The sequence below is a fragment of the Pomacea canaliculata genome, linkage group LG6 (assembly GCF_003073045.1).
Source record: "Pomacea canaliculata isolate SZHN2017 linkage group LG6, ASM307304v1, whole genome shotgun sequence".
Classification (NCBI taxonomy): Eukaryota; Metazoa; Mollusca; class Gastropoda; order Architaenioglossa; family Ampullariidae; genus Pomacea; species Pomacea canaliculata.
Window position 1 is genome coordinate 14457790 of NC_037595.1, and position 22230 is coordinate 14480019.

At 45.2% G+C, this 22230-nt stretch overlaps 2 protein-coding genes across 7 annotated transcripts; one reads left to right on the plus strand and one right to left on the minus strand.

The window, feature by feature from the left end:
* The first annotated feature begins 152 nt into the window (after positions 1–152).
* Positions 153–3889, plus strand: LOC112566699 (yrdC domain-containing protein, mitochondrial-like). Of its 2 annotated transcripts, XM_025243026.1 has the most exons (5): positions 153–448; positions 725–920; positions 1275–1509; positions 2375–2511; positions 2815–3889. In XM_025243026.1, exons 1-5 carry the CDS (start codon positions 283–285, stop codon positions 2882–2884), a joined length of 804 nt encoding a protein of 267 aa, XP_025098811.1. In that variant the 5' UTR covers positions 153–282; the 3' UTR covers positions 2885–3889. The 2 variants fall into 2 exon arrangements, with proteins under 2 accessions (XP_025098811.1, XP_025098810.1); XM_025243025.1 differs by lacking the exons at positions 2375–2511; positions 2815–3889 and adding an exon at positions 1991–2349.
* Positions 3890–4034: 145 nt separating this feature from the next.
* On the minus strand, positions 4035–21641 carry LOC112566698 (hormonally up-regulated neu tumor-associated kinase homolog A-like). Of its 5 annotated transcripts, XM_025243022.1 has the most exons (11): positions 21253–21641; positions 20243–20468; positions 13056–13318; positions 12632–12924; positions 9724–9779; positions 9355–9511; positions 7736–7863; positions 7481–7573; positions 6802–7082; positions 6166–6400; positions 4035–5908 (listed from the first exon to the last, which is right to left on the minus strand). In XM_025243022.1, the coding sequence occupies exons 3-11, from the start codon at positions 13272–13274 to the stop codon at positions 4959–4961; spliced, it is 2412 nt and encodes an 803-aa protein (XP_025098807.1). In that variant the 5' UTR covers positions 13275–13318; positions 20243–20468; positions 21253–21641; the 3' UTR covers positions 4035–4958. The 5 variants fall into 5 exon arrangements, with proteins under 5 accessions (XP_025098807.1, XP_025098805.1, XP_025098809.1 ...); XM_025243020.1 differs by lacking the exon at positions 20243–20468; XM_025243024.1 differs by lacking the exon at positions 20243–20468 and having other exon boundaries at positions 6802–7079; positions 21253–21637.
* Positions 21642–22230: the final 589 nt, after the last annotated feature.

The window sequence follows — 22230 nt, forward strand, 5'->3', positions numbered from 1 at the left end:
TTAATGCAATGTTATTGTTCATGTATTATATTATTATGAATATATACTTAAATTAATTAGTAAAATATTAAGCTTTATATTATTTATAGTTTTAAAAGAAAGGATTCGACAATTACTCTGAAATTTGTTTCGCTGTTGGTAATGAAGGATTTTTAAACACAAGATGGCTGCTCCCAGTTGATGCAACATGGGGAAATACCGCAAGTTGAAGTGTGCCAGTGACTTTTTGTATGCTGAGTTTGTAGAAACGTTCCTTTGATAGATTTCATATTGGTATACTAAATGAAGGTAAATATTTTTAAAAAGACCATCGTTTACGTAGCTGCAGTCAGTACTAAAGTATCCCAGGCTGATTTTGCTTATCGACTTCGAGCGATGGCGATACCCACTATCTTCTCTGTTCCCTTACGATGTGAGCTCAAGAAACTTTGTGTCAAGGACGAAGAAGGTACTGGAAAGTTGGGTTATTTATATAAATATTCCCATTTTAATAGTGATTTATATATGTGCTTTTTGTATTGCAGTATTAAAGAATGGTCTTTTGAAGATGGGGGAGGTGTGTGCATGCATGAGCCTTTGTGTGCATGCGTGTGTGACGGAAAGAGAAAGAAAAGAACTCATTTTTTTCTGGTCTAAAACGTAAAATTTTCTCCCTCTAGATTATTATTGTAGAATTATTTTTTACAATATTTGTAATCTATCGCACCTTGATCTCTGTCTTCAGCTTTAGCACATGCTGTACACAGTGCTGCTTCTAGTTTGAAGAAAGGACATGTAATAGCAGTCCCAACAGACACTGTCTATGGTATTGCAGGCCTTGCACAAAATAGTGAAGCTGTCAACAGACTTTATAGCATCAAAAATAGGAACTGTTCTAAGCCTATTGCTATCAGTGTTGGGGATATTGATGACTTGTACAGGTGAACATTTATACCTTTTTAAAGATTTATTTTCTGTTGTCCCTGTCCAGCCTTTTTTAAAACTTGTTATCTCTTATGTTTTGTAGATATGGCTTTTAAAATTGTAAATTATGTAAAAACTACGATATATCATTTTGTCGTGTGTTGAAAGAACGTGCATTTGTCTGATGCGAGTGTGTGACACATACTATATTCATTCAAGTACTCCTTTCTCATATTTAAATATTACAAATCAGAGTATCACCAGTGTTCAAAGCAGTTTTCAAATTTTGATCTTGTGAGAGTGATGTGTAAGCAAATTATTTTTGTATTGGTTTCTTGCTATTATTGAAAAAAGTTTGGTATTTGTTGCAGGTGGAGTAAAGTGGTTGTGCCAAAACAAATTTTAGAGGATCTTCTTCCTGGACCTGTCACTGTGGTCTTTGAGCGTAGTCCTGAACTGAACCCTTTGCTCAATCCCAACACACATTTGGTGGGCATACGCATTCCAGACCATGCCTTTATTAGGAATTTGTCTCGGGCCTGTGGAAGTCCCATTGCTCTGACAAGCGCTAATAAAAGCTCAGATCAAAGTACTCTTTCATTAGATGTAAGTATCTTAAGGATTAAAGGAAAGTTTGTTTGATTGGCACTGCCTTATTTGTTGCTTTTATTAACGCAAGCATCAAAATCCACAGATTTGTTCATGTGGATGCCATCAAGAAACTGAATATGAATGATGGAAAAAACAGATCCTTGATTCTGCAGATGAACTGAAATGTGTGCCATCCTCTGCTACTTTAACTTTCTCTGGGGTTAACATCTTTATTTCCTAGACCATCTGGAACCTTGGCTTGCTGCTGTTATCAATGCATCATTATCTCTTGAATATCACATCAATAAAGTCTGTGTGTCTGTTGTCCTTGAGCTTCATATAGTCAATCACATCTGATTCTCTACCAAAAAATTAATGTCAGCTTTTATGTTGTCCCAACTGGATTACTGCAACTTTCTGTTCCTTGATCTCCCTAAATGCCTACTTGAAAGCTTCAAAGGACTCAGAATAATCCCACTGCTATTGTCTTCCATAGGCAAACTGCAGATCATGCTACACCCCTCTGCAAGCTTCACTAGTTGCATTGATCACAACATTGGCACACTGTGCTACCATTATCTTCTCGACTTCCCTCATCATATGTGTCACCATATGGACACCATACCACCTGAGTCTGCTTGTGTTGCCCTCTGTTTGCCAAGCAGTACAGAGAAGAAATTCAGTGGATGCTTCTTTTCCTGTTCAGGCCTGTTTGGAATTCTCTGCCCCTTTCTCTTCAAAGTATCTGTGTGCGAAGCTTTCAGATTTAGCCTCAAAGCATCTATTTAAGAAATATCTTGCATGAGGTTAAAATTATTGCAATGTTTTTCACCCAGAAAAATTAAGCTGTCAAAATTTTGTTCATCTGTTTTGTGTGCAGGAATTCAAATCACTGTGGCCGCAACTAGACATGCTCGTAGATGGTGGAGCACTTAATGATACAGATAAGGCACGACTGGGGTCTACTGTTGTTGATCTTTCAGAAGCTGGTAAATTCTGTATCATCCGTGAGGGCAGGTAAGCCATACATACACATTTTTGTAGGAATACTTTTTGTACCACTTGCAAATTCATAGTGAAAATGGTTTTCTGGTCAGCAGAACATGTATAGACATGGTTGCACAAATAAAGAATGACCAACAGAAAAGGAAACTTAGTAAAATTAATATCCTGAAAACCTAACGCGAATGTGAATTAAATAGAAATAGCTACTGCTAGAGAGATAGAAAAAAATAACTGTCTTAAAATTGAGATAGAAAAAAATAACTGTCTTAAAATTATGATGCTTATTGAAAAGCCTTTTTTTTTTCACCTTGACAGTGCCTACAAGAAGACTTCTGAAATCCTGAAGGTTAAACACAAGTTGCAAGAAATTGTTACATCAGCATGAACAAAATCTGTCAAAACTGAATTTGACGTTCTACAAACATTTTATTTTATTAAAATTTCTCTTTACTTCTACTTTTTTTCTCAATCTCTCCTTTGTATTTGTTGCCTCTCCACTGTGTGTTTCAGTTGTGTGCTCTGGATTATTGTAGGTATTGTTTCTAAGTTTGATAAACTGCTGGCCAGTTTAAGACAAGGATGTGCAGTGGCAGTCCTAAGAGACTCTGACACGAGAGGCACAAAACAAGTTACAGCTTTCCATAAAGTTAGTTTTATGAACTTTCTTATGATGGGGCCAACATTGTTACTATATCCATTCTTTACCCCTTCTAGCATTGGGCATAATGCAGGATTTGTGATGTTGTAGACAGCTGAATACTGCAGAAAAATTGCAGAAGCAGCTGTTCAGAGGTCAAGGATACATTAGTTTCACTGAGGGCATTAGAACAGATCAGCACAAAAACAAAACCCCTTCAAACAACCAAAACAAAAATACATATCTCCACAGCTGTAAGGCAATTTGAAAGCAACTCAAATGCGTTTTACTACAGCTTGTCTCAGGTAAAGTGAATAATTGGGTGAAATGCTTGTTGAGTTCTGTTTTATGAATGGGTTGAAACGATATTGATGGTTGGTTGATGCATTGTCATGAAGAAAAATGTGTCACTGTTTCACTATTTTATTGGCTGAGTTTTGGATTTCTGTTTCAGTTCGTCCCCATGTTTTCATGACAAGTTAAACTGTATGGCTCAAGAAAAAAGAAATCTAATTTTTTTTTTATGATTATTGCAACACTGGTTTTATGGATTGTACATAGTTGAACAATACTGTATCTTTTACACATGCACAACATTGCAGGAATTTGGGTACTACACAGATTCATTTCATTGAGAACAAGAATTTGAACCTTGCAGCCTTGGAATTGTTTTAGTTGTTGGGTATGTACATACTATTGAGAAAATAAATGAATTGCATAAAGATTAAATGGTTTGTGCAATAACACTAATAATTTCATAGTTTTTTGTTTTCTTTTAGTTTTATTTTATAGACAGGCGAAAGTGTGAATGAGGATGAGTAGTTGTGGTCCTGTAATACCAAAAAACTCTAAGATCTTATCCTGGTCCAGCATATAAAGATTGCAACCTTAACAAGAATAAAACCTGATAAATTTTATTAGTTCTTGTGGAACATTATACCCATGAAACCCAATGATCTGTGAAAATGGCAAAAGTGTGACACACATTTGGCCGTTATTAGGCCACTGATCTGCCTGCCTGTCTTGCCGCTTAGGGGAGGGGAGCTTATTCTACAATGACTGGCAAATGTGTTACCATAAACTTCGCATGAGAAGAAGCTAGGCTACTGTGGGTGTGGACAAACTGTGCTTAAGATAACACTCTGGCTACAGTAGGTTTTTCCTGCATTCTTCCTCACAGTCACAGCAAAGCACCTTCACACGTTTGTTTTCAGTTTAGGATGTTCAGGTTGTGATTTCTAGCATGTGATAACAGCAAATGGCCATTGTGCAGGTCCACACATTTTGCAGAAGTGTCCTGAAGCATAGAAATGTTCGTAGATGACTAACTGTACAAATAATATATGACTGGATTATGAAAACAGCAGAGTACGTTATTTTCATGTCTTATTGCTGACAAAATGGCCTGTTTGTAAACAAAACTGTTTCCATGACATGGAACCTGAGTACACCAGCAGAACGATGCATGCTTTGTTCCCACAGTTAATCAGAAGGCGGGTAGCTGCTGCAGGCCAGAATGAACAAAAGTGGCCAGCATCCCGTAAGCTGGGTATAATGGCAACTCTTAAAAGAACTTTTAAAAAATTCGTTTCATCCTGCAAGGACTGCTAATTAACAAGAAGCTTTGAAAGAGTAACAAACACAGAAGTGACTCCATGCCCTCCTTACGACAGCAACTCTTCAAGCAAATGTCGGTTCCACTGAGTGGCGATAATCTGTAGTGGGGTCCTGTCCTGGAGACAGTTAATATCACAACGGCTAACGAGCTAGTGCTGTCAGTGCAAACAGTGCATGCCAGTCCTGTCTCTAGGTCACACTGATGTCAAAGCCGCGGAGAAAGTGCTGTGGAGATGGTCGGCAGAGGTTTGTGCAGGTCGCGCACTGGCGTGCTGGGGGTGGACAGAGCGACGGTCGCGGGACGGAAGTCCGGTGTTGTTGTTGTTGTCAGCCTCTCCACCGTGATGCTCTCAGGACTGGGATCCCCGTTGACTCTGTGTGTCAGAACATCCACGTGCACAAGACCGTCGTGACGCGAGCGCTTGGTCAAACGTCGTCTGACCAGCTGGATGGCAGGTCGCTTGGTGATCTCGTCCTTGTCGTCGACTACCTTGACGTCACACGCCACGTGACCCAGTTTGGCAGCAGCGGTACCAGATATCCGGGTACCGTATAACTGACCCTCTGCGCGTTTCTCTGCCAGGGGTCGCGAGAAGTGACCTGCACCCCCAGCCTGGGGTAAATTTTTACTAGCGGAGGTGAGGTCACGGGTGGCGGTGCCTGCGGGATAGGTTGCTCGCAGCACCTTGGTGCTGTCACGGGTGGGCCCCACCGCAGATGCGTCTGAAAATCCCGCTGAGCGAGCTGTGAAGTACCGCAGTCTGTCTGCAACACTTCGAAACGCGGTGCCTTGTGTCACTCCCCCTCTCCCCCCATCGTCCCCTGCTGTCGGGACCAGGACCGCACGACCCTTGCTTTTGCGTCGGTCCGTTGCTTGCTGGGCGGGTGTCTGATGGGATGTCGTTGGCGAAACTCCTGTCGTTGTGACGAGTTTACCTGTGGACAGAGGTGTGGTCCTGTGTCTTGGGGTTGGAGTGACACCAAGCCCAGCTCTCTGCTGCGGCAGCATCCTCACCGCCACCATAGCGGGGGAGATGAGTCGAGGAATCGGGGAGGAAGAGAAGTGTGATGGCTGTTGCTGCGGTTGAGATAATGAAAAGGATCGTGTCTTAGATCGTTGCAGAATTTCCTCCCTTTTCTCGACCGTTTGGAGATCTGCGGAACAACGAGTAAACAAGACCAGGGATTATATTGAATATACTAATTCGAACTAACTTTTGATCAATAAATTCTAATTCCACACACACACACACAGACACTCAGACACCCAGCTGTCAGAAAACAGAAATATCAGCCACTAGGAAAAAACAAGCATTCACGTGATAAGCTACACAACAAATAAGTCGTCACAAACAACATGATGTGTTATATTTGTTGTGGAGAGATAAAGTAAAGAGTGTGATGTAGCTAACCTTGAGTACTGTACTTTTGCGACGACAACATCGTCTTCTCTTTAACGACTGGCGACTCGTGCTGAGGTGTGCTAGCAGCACCAAGAGATGGCCGCAGTTTGTCTGATTTTCTGCTCACCAGGTGTGCGTCACCAGACTTCCCCGCCTCGTCTCCCGGGGCGTCCGAACCCTCCGCTCGGCAAGTTTTGCTTCTGGAGACATTGTGGTGAACCATCCGCGGCTGGGCCTCCTGAACCTGCAGGACAGAGGTCAGAGGTCAGCAGGTGAAGACATGTAGCAACGCTGGGAAAATATTGTCACTTAGGCATGCACTGTGAACAATGCTACATGCAGATAAAATAGGAGAGAAGCAATTTTAGAGTTGACGAGTTTCCACTGTTGACTATGGAGTCTCTCCGACCAGACTATAATTATCTGTAGTAAACTCCTATGTAATCCAAGCCCTTTTAGCGAAATGTAAAATCAATAATAATAACGGGGAAAAAAAAACATCAAAAAAGATAGAGAAACTTTTATGAAGCTAATAATTAAACAAGCGAGAAGTCGCTAATTTTTTTTCCGATGTGTTAGTCCCGATAATAAAATTAAAAAAGTTGTATGCATTTCGTGCGAGGTGGCAGCCGACAGCCATGTCACCTGTAGATGCAGGGAGATCCTGGGCTGCTGCACGTGCTTGTCGTCAGCCCCTGTTGCCTTGTCTCCCTGCTCGTGCTCGGCCCGGTGACGATGCAGCTTCCGGGCGTACAGGTGATAGGTGGCGCATGCGCCGCTGGGCACGTTGCCTATGACAAAGCGAATGACCTCGCTCATGCGGTATCCGAGGTTGTCGCTCATGTGCTTGAGGATGTCCACATCCAGGTCGCTTGCCTTCAGCTTGTTAGGGAAGGGCTGGCGCTCCACAGGCTTATTAGACCCTGTTAGTAAGATAAACTATGTTAGTAGACTAGCAGCTAGCAGCACACACAACTATGCCTTCACTCACAACTCACAACTATGCCTTCACTCAAGCCACCAGGACATGATGGCGTGATAAGGACGAGATGCAAGTATCTCGCCTGGTTGACATAAATGTGAATGCAGACACTAAACATTTTTAATATTTCTTGTTTTCCCGTCGTTAGCAAAGCAAGGCTCTGCATACTAGAACCTGTCTGGAAGGTAAACCTGCGTTTATTGTTTAGTCCTTTTACCTTTATACATCAGCTGTTTGTTGGTGTCTTAAGAGCACTTACATAGAGGTATAACTAGGTGATGTTGATGGTGATATAATTAGGAAGTATAACTAGGTGATGCTGAGAGGCATTTTTACCCGTACCTTCCGAAAGCCAAGGGTGACGAAAAGCTTCAGAGACGGTGAGTCGTTTATCAGGGTCTGCTGTCAGGAACTTCTTAAGAATGTCTTTGCCCTCTGAAACAGTCCTACAAAGTTGGTCATTTGTCTTCCCACCAACATCTCTTTACGATGGCAGGAGTTGGGGGGGGGAGTAATCGTACAGGAAAAGAATACAGTTAAAAATTGTACATATATAGATAGGTAATATAGATGATAAAAATACAGACATCCACTAACCTCTTGACAAAGTGTCCGGAATAGCATTCATCTGGCCACTGACCATCTTGTTGTACAATGTCTTTATGTTAAACGGGTTCACAGTAAAGGGCAGACTACCCGTCAGCATGGCATACATGTTGACGCCTCTGCAATCACACATTCATTTCTTATTCTCCTTCTTCCTTTCCTCTTTGTCTTTCTTTTTCTTTCTTATTTCATTCTTTCTTTTTTCATTCTATTTCTATTTAATTCCATCCATCCGTTCCTCCTCCGTTTGCCTTGTGGCTTGCATATTGTTTGAAGACCTGTCCTGTGACTACACGCAGTTCCTTCCCTAAAGAATCCAGCAGCTGGTCAGAGGCACTGGAACAGCTCTCAGCACACAGCCATAAACCACCTGCTAAACATGTTTATAGCCACGTGGGTCGTTAAGACGAGTGTTCTACGTGGAATGAGTTTGCCATAATGCTACATTCTGTCTGCAACGATAAACGTTTGACATAATACCGGCCACAGTCACCAAGCCAACATGGGCCAGTAATGGAAACGACTTCTCCGACACGAGAGCGATAATTCCACCCTTGTGAAGCTAACCAAGCCGAACAACGGCAATTTCCGAACGGTTCACCGCCACTTTCAAGTCATTATGGCGCTTGCATTTTTTTTTTTATGCCATATTAGTGGCACAGAGACAGGTACACTCTACCCTATATGGACTAGGCGCTAGGCAATGCACTAGTTTGTTTGTATTTTACGCCGTGCCAGCAGCTAAGACTGTATCACGGAGGCTATACACTAACACTGGACACTAGAGCAAGACAGAACAAGGTATTAAGTCAGTTGTGATGTACCCTGCTTGTCAAACAGACTCACTTTTAATAAACTTTTGAGTCACCCTTTGTCGAGAACATTCTCAACTTGACAAAAAAAGACTTCACTGCCTTGCACTACTCCAACCGACCATTATCAACGATTTATAACTGAGAATTCGTAAGGAGATCAATATGGCTGTGGCTTTGTAAAGTTCTAGGGAAGCCAGAGCCCAGCCCTCATCTTCTGCCTTTTACCTGTACAGTCCCTGATAATCAGGCTCCAGCAATTCTTGGTAAACTGAGGAAAGTGAGTGTGTGTGTGTGTGTGTTTGTGATCATGTGTTCATTCTCTGTTTTTATCATTATAGTAGCGACGCATGTATGTATATATACCTGTTACAGCAGTAACACGTGTGTATACATATATCGGTAACATATCTGCATTTATTATGTACCTATGATAACGATGACAGATGCACGTGTCTATTACAGCGTTAACATGCAAGCATTGACCTATTACAGTAACCTGCGTGTACCTATTGTAGCGGGGACACAAGTGTGTATCTACTATAGCGGTAGCATCTCATGTTCGCGTGTAGTTATTATAGTGGTAACAAATATGTATGTACCTATGATAACGAAGATATATATATATACTTACGACAGCGATGACACACGTGTGTACGTCTGTACCTATGATAGCGATGACACATGCATATGTGTACCTACGATAGTGATGACACGTGTATGTATTTTTATACCTATCACAGTGATGACATATGTGTACGACAGGTATGTGTGATGGGTGGGGTGGGGGATACTCACATGCTCCACACATCTACCTCCAGGCCGTACTTGCGATGATTGAGGAGCTCGGGGGCGGCGTAGGCTGGACTGCCGCACTGGGTCACCAGGTACTCCTGTGCCCTCGGCAACCCCTCCGTCGTGCTGCTCACTTTGATGCTGTTGCTCAGACCGAAGTCTGCACGTGTAGATGTGAACACAACTCACAGGCAAGTTTGAACGCGCGAGAAACGAAGAGAAGAAAGAAATAGAGGAAGTTTGCATGATCCTTATGAATTCTGAGACTTTCTTCTAGTTTCCATCTTAAGCAGCAACAAAAGTCTTAATATGTACATAAATAACTGATGTTGACTATTTCGATGTGATTTCTCAGCAAAGAATAATGCTTACCAATTATTTTGATATCACTGTTGTGATCAAGTAAGAGATTCTCTATTTTCAAGTCCCTGAAACCAGAAGCAAAGTAAAGTGTGAAAGTGGGTCGAGAAAGACCATCATGGTGTCACAAAGATTTACAAAGAGAAGATAGAAATCGCATACAATAGGTCATAGGTCAGCTGTGTACTGGCTGCCGTGGTAACGATATGTACTCATCCGCTAGTCAGGAGGAACAATCGTTGGCTCGGGGCGACAAGAAGCGGATGACTGCATCACAAACATTAACAATGACACTACGACCATTGACAGCACTGTCACACAATGGCCACAATTGGTCAGAATTGGGACTGTGTAGGAGTCAGTCTGGTATAGCAGGTATAAAAATGTTGTTATTGTTGATTGTTGCTGTACTGTATGGGTTTAATCCTTGCTTCTTTATAGAGCTGCTTCTAATTGCCCGCTGAGATGAAAGTCTGGAAAACAAGTGCGACATGTTACGTGTTGTATGGGTAAAGTCAATGGAGGACTTACAAACATCGGTAAACGTCTAGTAATTGCGATACAAACATTGATGAAAGGGCAAGGATTCCGCACATCGGCAAAAGTCGAAGGGTCATCGTGCAAATATCAGCAAAAGTCATCGGCTGAAGTCTAGAAGACAAGCTAGACCAAGTGTAAACTTGTGGTTCGCATCCTACTGTAGGGATGACACGTGGATTATGCTCACCCGCTAAGAGAACTAGAGCATATGATGAATGAGCGACTATTTATTTCCCAGTGTCAAAGGGGGAGGAATTAACACTTTACGTCGGACAATATGTCTGAAAAATATTATCATTGTCAGTTAAACTGTTACTAACGTCTACCATTATGTTTACGACTGGCATCTTCTTAGCTCTCTCTCTCACACACACACGCACACAAGCACGTGTGAAGAAAGCCCACTAGGTTCTTGTTTGTGTCGGTTTGTCAACAATCTGCTCCACACCGCTAGTGCACTTGTTGGGTTGGTGACAGCCGTTGATAACGAACTGTGACGTCATCGATGGTAATATAACGCCGTTGAGAGTAGCTTTTGTTGTCATTTTCCCACCTAAAATCGACAACCGATCCTTGGATGGCATGAGTTCGATTTGTCAGCCTCACACCTCACTACACATGAGTGGAACTAAAAATCTATTCCGCCATAAAATAAATATACACTGCTATCAGTCACGAGATCGATATCACACGGTACAATAGGCAGCTTGGATACAGGCGCCAAAACACAATCATCGTTGGAAACCAAGGCAACGATTCCATTCAGGGATGTAAAGAGGGTAATGGATTTTTTTTTTTTAATTGTAGAACAATGCGCGTCACTGTCGACTCGCCAAGACTGCCTGCAGTCACTAGTGTGTGAATCGTCATACGAGTCATTGTCGTCACATTCTGACGTCACACCGCAGGCCGTGCATGTTGACGTCATTCACCATCAGACTGGGCAGGTGACGTCACGCGTTGGTGTTGTGCGCCTCAAAATCAAAAATCAAAATCAAAACAGACTTTATTGTCTGCCCAGGAGGACAGAAATTTGTCTTTGCTCACATACACATACAGACATTTAACACACAGTTAGGAGTAAAAGTGAGGAGTAAAATAGTGTTGATTGCACCAGTCCATCAAGGCAGTGTATGTTTATCCTAACAACAAACCTTGGGTGACCAAGGGCCTAAAAGCACTGCTGAACAAAAAGAAACATTTGTTCATCACGGGCAGAAGCCCACGACAGAAGATTAGTACATAGAGAGGACCATGATGCTATCCGTTGGGTGGACAGAGGCTCTACGAGCATACTAGTTAGACGAGCATACTAGTTAGAACCGCTTTCAGTAGTTTGCCGGTGGACCAACGAGTGTCGACGAGATTGAAACAGAGGTCGAGTTAGCTCTCGCCATAAACCCGATGTGTCAGAATGCGGCTCGTGGTTACATCTTGAGCTCGCTGGAGGGACCTGCCAGACGTCGAGTTATGATGCTTCCGCATGACGCAAGAGATACGCCGAGAAAGATCTTGGGTGTCCTAGTGGAGGCGTACGGCGAACGGAAAGATGTCGACATCAGTGCCACAGCAACGTGATGAGGTGGTCGACGAATACGCCGCGAAGCTCCAGAATTAAGCAGGCGAGGTAGAAGGCGGCGCAGAGCGTCGAAGTGGGGCGATGACACCATCTCGGAGGACTGCAGCCCGACCGGTCAGGGAAAGTGACTGCCCCCGTCGTCCGTAACAGGATGACAGGGAAATAAAGTGTAGCTGGCCTGACTGGAAAGTGTCCGACGGCGGAGGTTGTCATTTATGGCAGTTGAGTGATGGCGTTGCTCGACACCGGCAGTGAGGTAACGACGGTCACTGACGAGTGGGCACGAGGGCACATACAGGACTTACAGCTAAAACAAACTCAGGAGTGGCGGTGGTGGACATGTTTACGGCCAGCGTCTGAGGACGTTCCTATCCTGGTGGTCAAGGACCTGGTCGATGTGGTCACAAGTGAGCGCAGGAGGCGCGTGTCGCTTCTACTAGGGAAGAACGTCCTTGATCAGATAATGGACTCTACCGCAGATGTGCTTACACTGACTTGCTTGTAGAAAATGACTTTACGGTAGGGAACATGATTTCAGTCGACAGATTCCAGCGAATAAAGCTGTGCTATATATAGCCACAGGAACACTGTCGACGATAAAACACGAGAAGCAAGCAAGTGATGAAACTGAAACTCTTGCAGACATGTTGTCAAAAATTCCAGGGTGACTGTGTGCGTAAACAACTGTGACAAATAAATGACAAGTGACAACGACCGGGCAAGACGTTTAACAGCAAACAATATATAAATGAATATAAAAATAAAGGGCATTGAGCGGTTACCAGGAAAGGTATACCCTACCTGTGAATGATACCCAAGCGGTGCAAGTAGTCCACGGCAGAGACGATTTGGCGGATGAATTTCTTCACCTCGCGCTCCTCCAGGCGCTTGTGCCTGGCGATGTGCTCCATGAGGTCGCCGCCGGCACAGCGCTCCGTCACCAGGTAGTAGCTGTGCTCCGTCTCCAGCACCTCCAGCAGCTGCACGACGTTGGGGTGCCTCACCTGCTGCAGCAGCCGACCCTCGCGCCTCAGATTCTTGCGCACATACGGGTCAGTCTTGGCTCGCTTCTTGTCGATCACCTTCACGGCAACCTGCACGAATGAACGGATGCATCACTATGATGGTTTTTTCTTTCCTCCAGTTTGGAGAGCAAACAGCAATTGGTTAGAACAAGATCATCCGTATCTGTATCGTAAAAAGGATGAAATCAGTCTGCTCTAACCTTTTCACCTGTGGGCAGGTGCAAGGCCTCTTTGACCTTCGCAAATGAACCTTCCCCGAGGGTGCGGCCCAGCAGGTATGTCCCGACTCGCTTGGTGTGCGAAAACGCGCGTACAGCTTGGCGAGGTACTTCAGTCACCCCGATGGGCAGATGGTCCGTCTGGAACATGGAACCACCTACCCCGGGTGGGGCTTCCACCGACCCGCCGGGGCCCTTCATGATGACGTCAAGGCCTCAGCTCCAGGTACCGCGCGGACAGGTGCCTGAAAACACAGAAACAGCACTGACTCCTGAACGTGCAGAGGGAGCAGAGACAGGGAGAGAGGGAAGAACAGAGAGACAGACACGGAAAGTCTGGAAAGAACGACTGTGGGAGGATTTTTTTTTCATGTGCGCATTTCAAACTAACATTGGTACACAACAGGTAACTGTAAGGTCGACTGTGACGCTCTGCTATGTTGGCTACTGACTGGGTGACAGTAGGAGCACTCAGCAGTCGTACAGCAATTGTTTGTTCTGTTATTTCCTCCACGAGTGTCTCATGCTCAGTCACCAAGAAGCGTCCCTGTATGACCGAGTGTAAAGCGTGTCTGTCAGCGTGCTCGCCTATTTTAGGACAGTTCGACTGTTACTTTTGACAAACGATGTGACGTCACCCAGTGGAGTTTTGTGTGCACCCTGCCGTTTGGGGGTGGGTGTGAGGTGAGGGTGTGAGAAGGGAAAAGCCATGTTCACTGTCAATCACAAGTGAGTGAAAGGCGGGGGCATGAACTGAACGGTAGCCTGCTATTTCTGTGACATTCTTCACCTTCTTACACCTTCTTTGTTCCCGCCGTGTGTGTGTGTGATGTCAGATCTTTTGTTGTCAGCTCGCGTGGTTCTCAGGTATTGTACAGCAGAAACAAATCTTGATCATGGCCGATCAGGTGACAAGTTCACAAGAACAGATGTTTTCTTCTCGACTTCTTGCGCCTGAAGACCCTCAGGGCCCACAGAACATACTGACACACGTCGAGCTTGTACAGATTGATGCGCATGCAGGGGCACGCGCACACACACTCACGTGTGTATAGCTATACTAAAGAATAATAACATACTTTTATTTAGGGCACAGAGACAATGGCAGTTTTCACCAGGCATGAACACACACGGTTTTAGTTTTGAGCTGGAGTAACCCACTACTTGTGGATTTGTTGTCTTGGTTACAGGTAATCTTAATAAGGCTAACAAGCAGAGTTCATGGTTAGGAGGCTGCTGTACCTTGTGCTATGGAATAATGAGCTCAAATTGTAATAAATATACATAAATATACGGCAAACTGTGACATCATGTACCATTGGTATGATGACCAGATCTTCCTGTTTGTTTTCATGCGCGCTTTTGTCTCTCATCACTGGATAAGCTGTGTGACAGTCTGTGTGTTTGGATGGACGACTGGATACACTATGTGTATGTGTTTGGATGACGACTGGAAATGGAGAAATAATAACATTACCATGATTTCTCAACAGAACTTCTTTCATTAAATGTTACAACTTCATATCAAGAGATTTTTATTACATTGCTCTCTGGACAAAACTAACATCGCATTACTAACGGGGGAGAACTGCTAACATTAGTGTTTCTCATCCTAACATCTATTACCGTCTGCTTGTTTGTAGTCTTTTGTATTCACCACACTGAGCTCGCATCCCCACAGAGATTGTGTGTTACAAACTCAGATTGTAACTGACCCAACTACTCTCAGTGCATCATTAAAATGACAGTGCTGAATCAAACAAAATTACTTACAATTCACATTAATGAGGATGAACATCGCTTTCGTTAACTCTTGGCAGTTCTTCGGAATAGATGAAAGAAGTAACGACTGTTATGACCGACTCGCGAAGTCGAACTTGTCGCAAACAATACAAAGTACATAATGTTAACTGAATCACTGCACGATGGTCAACGGCTGCCTGCTGTTAGTCCTCCTGTGCTCCAGTCATCCTTCTCTTGTCATCATTAACACGCAGCGACACTGATTATGATTGACGAGTGGAGCTGTTACCACATCCACAGCACTCGTCTGTTAGCCGCTGATGTCGTCCTCACAGAACGAAAGTCGCACCATCATCACCAGACTGCGACTGCACTTGGACAAGAGAGAGTTGTAACACAAGGGGACTATACACTGGACCGGATGTACACTCTGCTGGTACTTTGTTACAGATGTTAGGCAGGGAACAGAGGAAGTCACTAACTTGGACTGACTTGCTAGATGGCAACGGTTCCTCACTTGCTTCCTCCTCCTTTAATCCCGCTACAGGGTGGTGCCGGTGTTGCTGTCAAGACTCTCGCACTGCATCACGACTGTCTCTTGGAGGGATGACGCTTTCTTGTTGTCTGACCCTTCCATGGAGGCGAGGCTAACAAGAACCACCTTGTCCACAAACAAACACGTACATTTACTGGCCACACACGCAGTTTACTGACCAAACATGGACTCACGGAGCGAGCGGCCGCTTCATCTAACATCACACGCCAACTGTCCACGCATCGGTCGCTATACTTGTGTCGGGCGACAGTCGTGACCATGGCCCCAGTCTTGCCGCCACGTGTGTCGTCACAGCATGGCCAGTGGCCAGCAAGGGCAGGGCTGAAGGGTTAATTAGAGGGTGGACACTGCAGCTGCTCAAACTGTCACACGCCGCAGTGTGTACAGTGAACGGCAAAGTGGACAGTGGCCGCGCCTTGCCTCAGCGCCACAAGGCGGGGACCCGGAGACAGGCCGCACGACTTGGGCAGCACAAACAGCATGGAGTGACGTCACTTTCTGTCATAACGGCCGTTGTCCAGTAAACATCCCTGATAAAGTGACGTCACTGTATATCACGATAGTAATTTTCCATACAAACAGCACAGAGTGACGTAGCAGTCTATTACAATGGCTATCAGCTGAAAAGCAGCACGAAGTGACGTCACAATCTTCCTAATAACTATTTCCTTTAAACAAACAGCATGCTATGTCATGGCTATTCCCAACTGCAGATAGCCAGAATGGCGGCGCTGTTTTTCCGGATGTAAAGACACCTGCACGGTGAGTCCAGCCGCCGCTCGGGTTGTTTCTGGGTGAGTGACACTCGCAGACATTTGCAGTGACGCAACCAAGGCAACATTACTCCATTTGTCTCAAATCCTACGAACACTAGCTTCTTTTAGCCCGAGTCGACAATTTCATTCCCGTCCTTGCATGTGGGGTATGGGGGGTGTAGTTGTTGGGGTGGGGTGGGGCTGAATAATGTAGCTGTTGTCTAGCCTGATCACCACACGCAGCAAGTCCAGTGCTTGCTGGCGGCGGACCCGCCTACCTGTGCTAACAGCGCCAGCAAGCAGGTGGGACCCTGCTATCGACTTCGTTTAGCGTCGCTCTGCTCCTTGTCTCTGCGAAAACCTGGAGGAATCCTGGCCTGGAGCCAGCGCCTCATCACCTGCCTGCTGTCGCCCTCGCAGGTGGCTGCTGCGGGAACGAGTCCGGCTTGTAGCGACGAAATGCCAGACTACTCATTGTGAGTGTATGTTGAGTGTATGTGATGAGAGTGAGTGGATGGTCAGTGTGATATCAGTGTAGACACCCCCGGTCTGACGGTTTCTGTATGGTGACGTCAGATGACCATGGCAGACTGGCTATGACGTATGTGTGACCTCCCCTCTCGCCGGCTGCCAGCTGTCCTTATTTGTTCTTGCCTGATGTTTGCTTTCGCCTCTAGCAGACATAAACTACAGAGAAAAAAAAATCAACAGCATCAAAGGGAGTTAATTGCTACTCTGGACTCTGCCCACAGGCGCTCACCTGCGTAACTCCAGAGTCAGAAACAAGACCTGCGTCATCAGGCTACCTATCGCGTCACGTGACCTGCTACCTGCAAACTTGTGATCATCAGCTTGGTGAGACATCGATCTCGGAGGGAGGGTGCGTGGTGGTGATGGGGTAGGGATGGGAGTGAAAGACTTAACAGGGATACCTAGCGCCACCAGCGGCTGCCAGGGTCAGGTTCCGGAAGAATCTAGGAAACAAAATCCATTATGCATGGTGAACCACTCTTATAATCACGGCGAGGAAATGCCAAGGGTTTTAACCCATGTAAGCCCGCCTCCAGCACTCCGTGATGCTGACTGAGCAGTTCTGTCCTAAGCTAACCCCAGAATAACTCAGAACAAGGTAGTCCAGCTTGACAGTGGCTCAGGACGATGGTAGATAGTAGTCACCATAGCACTACATAGCCTACCGCTGCTAAAAATAAACCCTATCCCCATACTCTACCTCTACCCCAGTGTAATAAATCTCAGACCAGACAGTAGCCACGTTCACCATTATCTCCTTGTTACCACAGACCTCTTGTGTTTACTGTTGACAGTACTCCAGCCCGTGAAGCATGGTCCCACAAGACTTTGAATGAAATGAAATTTTATTTCTAAAAAGCGAGTTTATGAGTAATTAAGATTATAAAATGTCGAAGAAGTGCAAAAGGACCACGGAATATAATTTTGGAATTCTCAGACCGAAACGCACAAGCGAGACGAAAAAAAGTGTGAAGTCAAAGGCGGTGATTGGGGGAGATTTAAGGCATAAAGCAAAGTGGTTCACTGTCTCTAACATCACATTTGGAAGTAGACCGCAACTCTCTTCCTTTGCCCCCTCTATCATTTCCTGATACACATGACACTATTCGGCTTTGTGGGCAGTAGGAGGGTTGTATGTGGGCAGTAGGTGGGCTGGGTGTTCCCGGCCACTAACCAGCCTCGTTCTCGTCTAAAGCCAAGCGCACTGACCACCAGGGTACAGAACCCAGCAAATGCATGTCTCGTCCTGTAGATGCTCAAGTCGTTGCCTGGCTGTTCATGGCATCTGTACCTGACTGCCAGACTCGAGAGGTGAGGTGCTCTTAATCAACGGGATGCAGGTTAATTAATATTGGATGTTATGTAGGACAGTAGCAGGAAGAAAGGTGTGAGGGGCCAGTGCCGACAGACCCTGGCAACATTTGTGTTATTTGGTGGCCGTGTTATCGGGTATATTTACATGCTATTTGGAGGCTATACCATTGGGTATTTATTTGTTATTTCGAAGGAGTGGTGCCACCCCTACCGTAAAAAGAAGGCCCAAGCTATTTTTCAGTTTCCGCGCACAAATTCTAAGTAAAAGGTGCTTGGTATGAATGGGAAGCACGAGGTGGGTATGTCACTCCAGGCACAAACAAGTCTGCTGGCAATGAGAGTACTGCAGGTCGGGGGGAACACAGCCCCCTTGTTGAGACTGACAGCGTGCGGTGAGTCGCTGTGACAAGACCTGCACACACTCTCTTTGATGACGACACTAGTGGCCACAGTATGTGTGGCAGACACAAAGCCGACCGCCGCCAGAGCAGGTCTTACTGTCACCTGCAGGCCTTGTCGAGATTCACCTCGTGACGAGACAAACACTCGCAGCTCCGTGCAGAGGCTAAACTTTGAGCTGAGATCGCGACACTGGCCGCCATTCCGACACAATCGACTTTATTTGTAGCCAACTACTCAATAGACTCATGGAGTGTATGAAGGGGCGGCGCCCTACTGCCAATACCTTGGCCTATACGTCACATTGCACGTTACACACATTGGCAAGAGAGGCTGCATACTATAATATTTTATATTATAATAATCATATCTTCTAAAGAGGTGAGACAAGCAAGAAGCTGTAACCTTTCATTCCCAGCATACCACATCACACAATATACCCAAAGGTGAAGTATCCTCCAAACGCTGCAAATGTGACGTACGAACAGATCACAGCTGCTTGAAAGAATGTGTCCACACCTGTAAGTGCTGACGTCATCACCGCCAGCAGCAAGCTTCCACTGGAGGGATGGGGAGGGTGAGATGAGAAAGGGGGGGTTGGAAACAGAAAGCAGCACTCATCTGCACGCTTCAATGGCGCTGCACAGCTCCGTGACGTCACGATCGATGGGCGGAGGGCGGTGCCACACGCTGGGGTGCGGGGGAGGTAAGATAAATGTATGCTGTCATTGCGGTAGCATCTCGTCACAGCCAATCGATACTCAGGTGGGTCGAACAGGTACCACAGCTCACCTATGTGTCCGCCCGAGGGCCAAGTAAACACGTCACTAATTACGGGAAGTTCTGCCCGAGCGCAGTTTGTAGATTCATCCTGTCCAAGCAGTAAGAACCGCGTCATAGCTGAGGATCCGTCTTGGACTGAAATCGGTTGAGGAGGATCAGTGCCCGACATCGATCCCAGTTTTGTTCTAAACTAGCAGGAGGGGCTCTCAGAACCTTGGTTCGAACATAGGTCATTGCTAGGTTCTGTGCTGAAAATGGCTGAAGTAATTTCCATGACCGCTTGGTAATTGATCTTCCAATTGATCGGATGACCTTTCGTATGTAATACCTCTTGAGATTTTTTGTTGAACGAATCTCGGTTAAACTAGCGCTGAAAAGTAGTTCAAGGCTTATAAGACTGTGCAAATGTATTTCTGAAAATATGCCAATCTACAGTAACCTAAATATACACTGTAGACTATGTAAATAATAATAATAATAATAATAATAATAATAATAATAATAATAATAATAATAATAATAATAATAATAATAATAATAAATAATAATAATAATAATAATATAATAATAATAATATAATAATCATCATCATCATCATCATCATCATCTGAAATTCATGGAGTAGTAAAGCCCTAATGTTCATCCCGAGCTTTGTGGCTGCTGATTTTCTTTAACCACTCGTCAGCAGAAAGGCGGAACAAAATCATCTACAACATTATTTGCGCGTGTGGCAAATCAGCTTTCTAGTTTTGTGCAAATGAAGAAACGGAATACTGATCACAGATCAACACAACACCAGTTTGTTGTTGACTGGCTATCAATTGAACAACAAAGCCTTTAATTCCCCAATCAAATTTGTGTGTGTGTTTTGGCTTCTTATTTTTGTGTGAGCTTTGTTATTATTATTTGTATTGCTGTAACATAAAGTGGAATAAATAAAACCAAGAAGGTTGGCTCAGTAAGAACAACTTTGTACTGATACCAGGTTTGCTTTGAGTAACCATATGCACGGTATACATATGAGTGCGTGAGCGTGAGCGGAGATGTTTGTTTGTTTGTTTGTGCAGGCACGCTTGACTCGTCTTTACCTCTGTGTCGCTGATGTTCTGTGTTCGACGTCGGTACAACACCAGTGACCTGCATGCAACGCCCACGACGACTACACACATCACAGCACTCGACTGCACGTCCAGGTGAAGCGGCCACAAACCTGTCACGTGCACAAGAACCTCGGAACTGTCACCTCAGCTCATGTTGAAGGGGATCAGTCACAACTCTGACTGTCACACTCGGAGGGAACTGCCACCTCGGCTCCTGTTGACGGGGATCAGTCACAACTCTGTCACACTCCGAGTGGATCGTACTCCAGGACAAAAATGTAAATCGTTGGCGATTCTCACCCGAGTCCAAATAACCACACTGGCCCGACTCCTCCTAGTAACGCCCACTTGAAGCACTGTAGCAAGGCCAGGATTTAGAGAGGAAGAGTGTGTGGATTCTAAAGACCTTAAAGGAAGTTGTCGACAAAAGCAGACAGCATGTATGTGCAGCTAGACGATCACTAGGGGGGCTTAACTCATAAGTCGCTGTTAAGGAAACGTGTGAATGTGGGGAACCAGCGTGCGACAGCTTATCTCCTCTCACCCTCAGTAAAACGGTTGTGGGTTCTACTGTGTGTCACGTGAGCTACAGCGATTGCCGTTAGTCTTGTTTCCAAATAATACAGGGTATGATAGAGGTACCCCAAGACCAGAAGTGCTACAAAAACCCGTAGCATTACCTCCCTTGGACAAATAAAAAAAAGAAGAAAATCGTGAATAAATTAAACAATGTGGTAGCCCAATGCCAAGAATCGAACTATAGTTGATTTTTTCTAGTTCATGACTCAGATTTGACAGAAACCTGATATATATATATACCATTTGATTGATTCGCAACTGTAGCATAATGTTAAACATGGACCTCAGCCTGACGGGTCTTTATTATTATGTCCTGCAGGCCACGGAGACCCTGACAGACAGGAAATTACGTCACACAAACAAAAAGAGGCAACAAACACAGACATAGAGAGAGATGTTTGTAAGGTTTCACCACTTACCAGACAGAGAAGCTGTCGGAGCTAGAAATTCGCACAGCGCCATCGCCGCAGCATTTTGCTGACACCGGAGTCAGGGCGGAGACAAGTTGTGGGACCATTGCTGTGTCAAGAGGCGCCACTACGACAACAACACTCAACACACAGCCGCAGCCTGTCGCTGACAACCCCCCGTGTCCTCCCCACTCAGCGGGGTCCTAGCAGCAGACAGGGGGCTGGGTGTGTGGCCATTGTACCCCCGGTGTAAACACACGGTGCGCATGCCACCGGTTGTACCCAGCGTTGCTGTCAACAACACTTTCTCTGCTTGTGTTTACTTAGAGGTCATCTGCCGAGCGCCAGAATGGGGGGTCAATTAAGTGGTAGTGCACACAACAGCAATGTATTACTACTGTGTCATGTCAGACAAACAGTCGCGAGTATTAAAGAAGATTTGCTGTCTGGATAGTCTCCACCCTCGGGTGGGCTGACGACTGTACGACATTCTGAGGAGTCGCAGAGGTAAGGACGGGCCGCTGCAGCAAGTCATACTAATAAAGCCAACAACGTTTGTTAGAGAAAGATTTTCTAAGTTTACGAGGTTTGGGAAGGTGTGATTTCCAGGTGGTCTTTAGCTTGCAGTCTCCTCACATCCAAAGTTCGGTGTCTGTCTGTCCATCACAGTGTAATCGCTCCTCTGTGATTACATTCGTGTGATCTCACCTGTCCGATCATATCCGTGAGATCTTGTTCGTATAAATCGTCCCCCCGCAGCAACCGGCGGTGTAGGTTGGAGTAACTGAGCTTCTACCTGCCAGGTAATCGCGGTCACAGGGGGAGGCGGGGCGCACTGCTCCACTCACAACGGCGGCAGTAGCGGTGCCAGTGGTGTACAAACCAAGACAAGGCGAGACACAGAGATATCACAACTCAAATTCCCTTTCATAGCAAGTGTAAAGAACTTTGACTGAAGCCTAACGAGCAATCAGTCAACCAGAACTG

Bases quoted from the DNA above. Each gene is read 5' to 3' on its own strand.
- LOC112566699 (XM_025243025.1), top strand. From the start codon at position 283: ATGAAGGTAAATATTTTTAAAAAGACCATCGTTTACGTAGCTGCAGTC. The intron at 449-724 runs GTACTGGAAAGT...CTCTGTCTTCAG, and splicing joins TTGTGTCAAGGACGAAGAAG to CTTTAGCACATGCTGTACAC. The intron at 921-1,274 runs GTGAACATTTAT...TATTTGTTGCAG, and splicing joins GATATTGATGACTTGTACAG to GTGGAGTAAAGTGGTTGTGC.
- LOC112566698 (XM_025243020.1), bottom strand. From the start codon at position 13,274: ATGAAGGGCCCCGGCGGGTCGGTGGAAGCCCCACCCGGGGTAGGTGGT. The intron at 12,925-13,055 runs GTTAGAGCAGAC...TCATTCGTGCAG, and splicing joins ACCTGCCCACAGGTGAAAAG to GTTGCCGTGAAGGTGATCGA. The intron at 5,909-6,165 runs GTTAGCTACATC...GTTGTTCCGCAG, and splicing joins GCAAAAGTACAGTACTCAAG to ATCTCCAAACGGTCGAGAAA.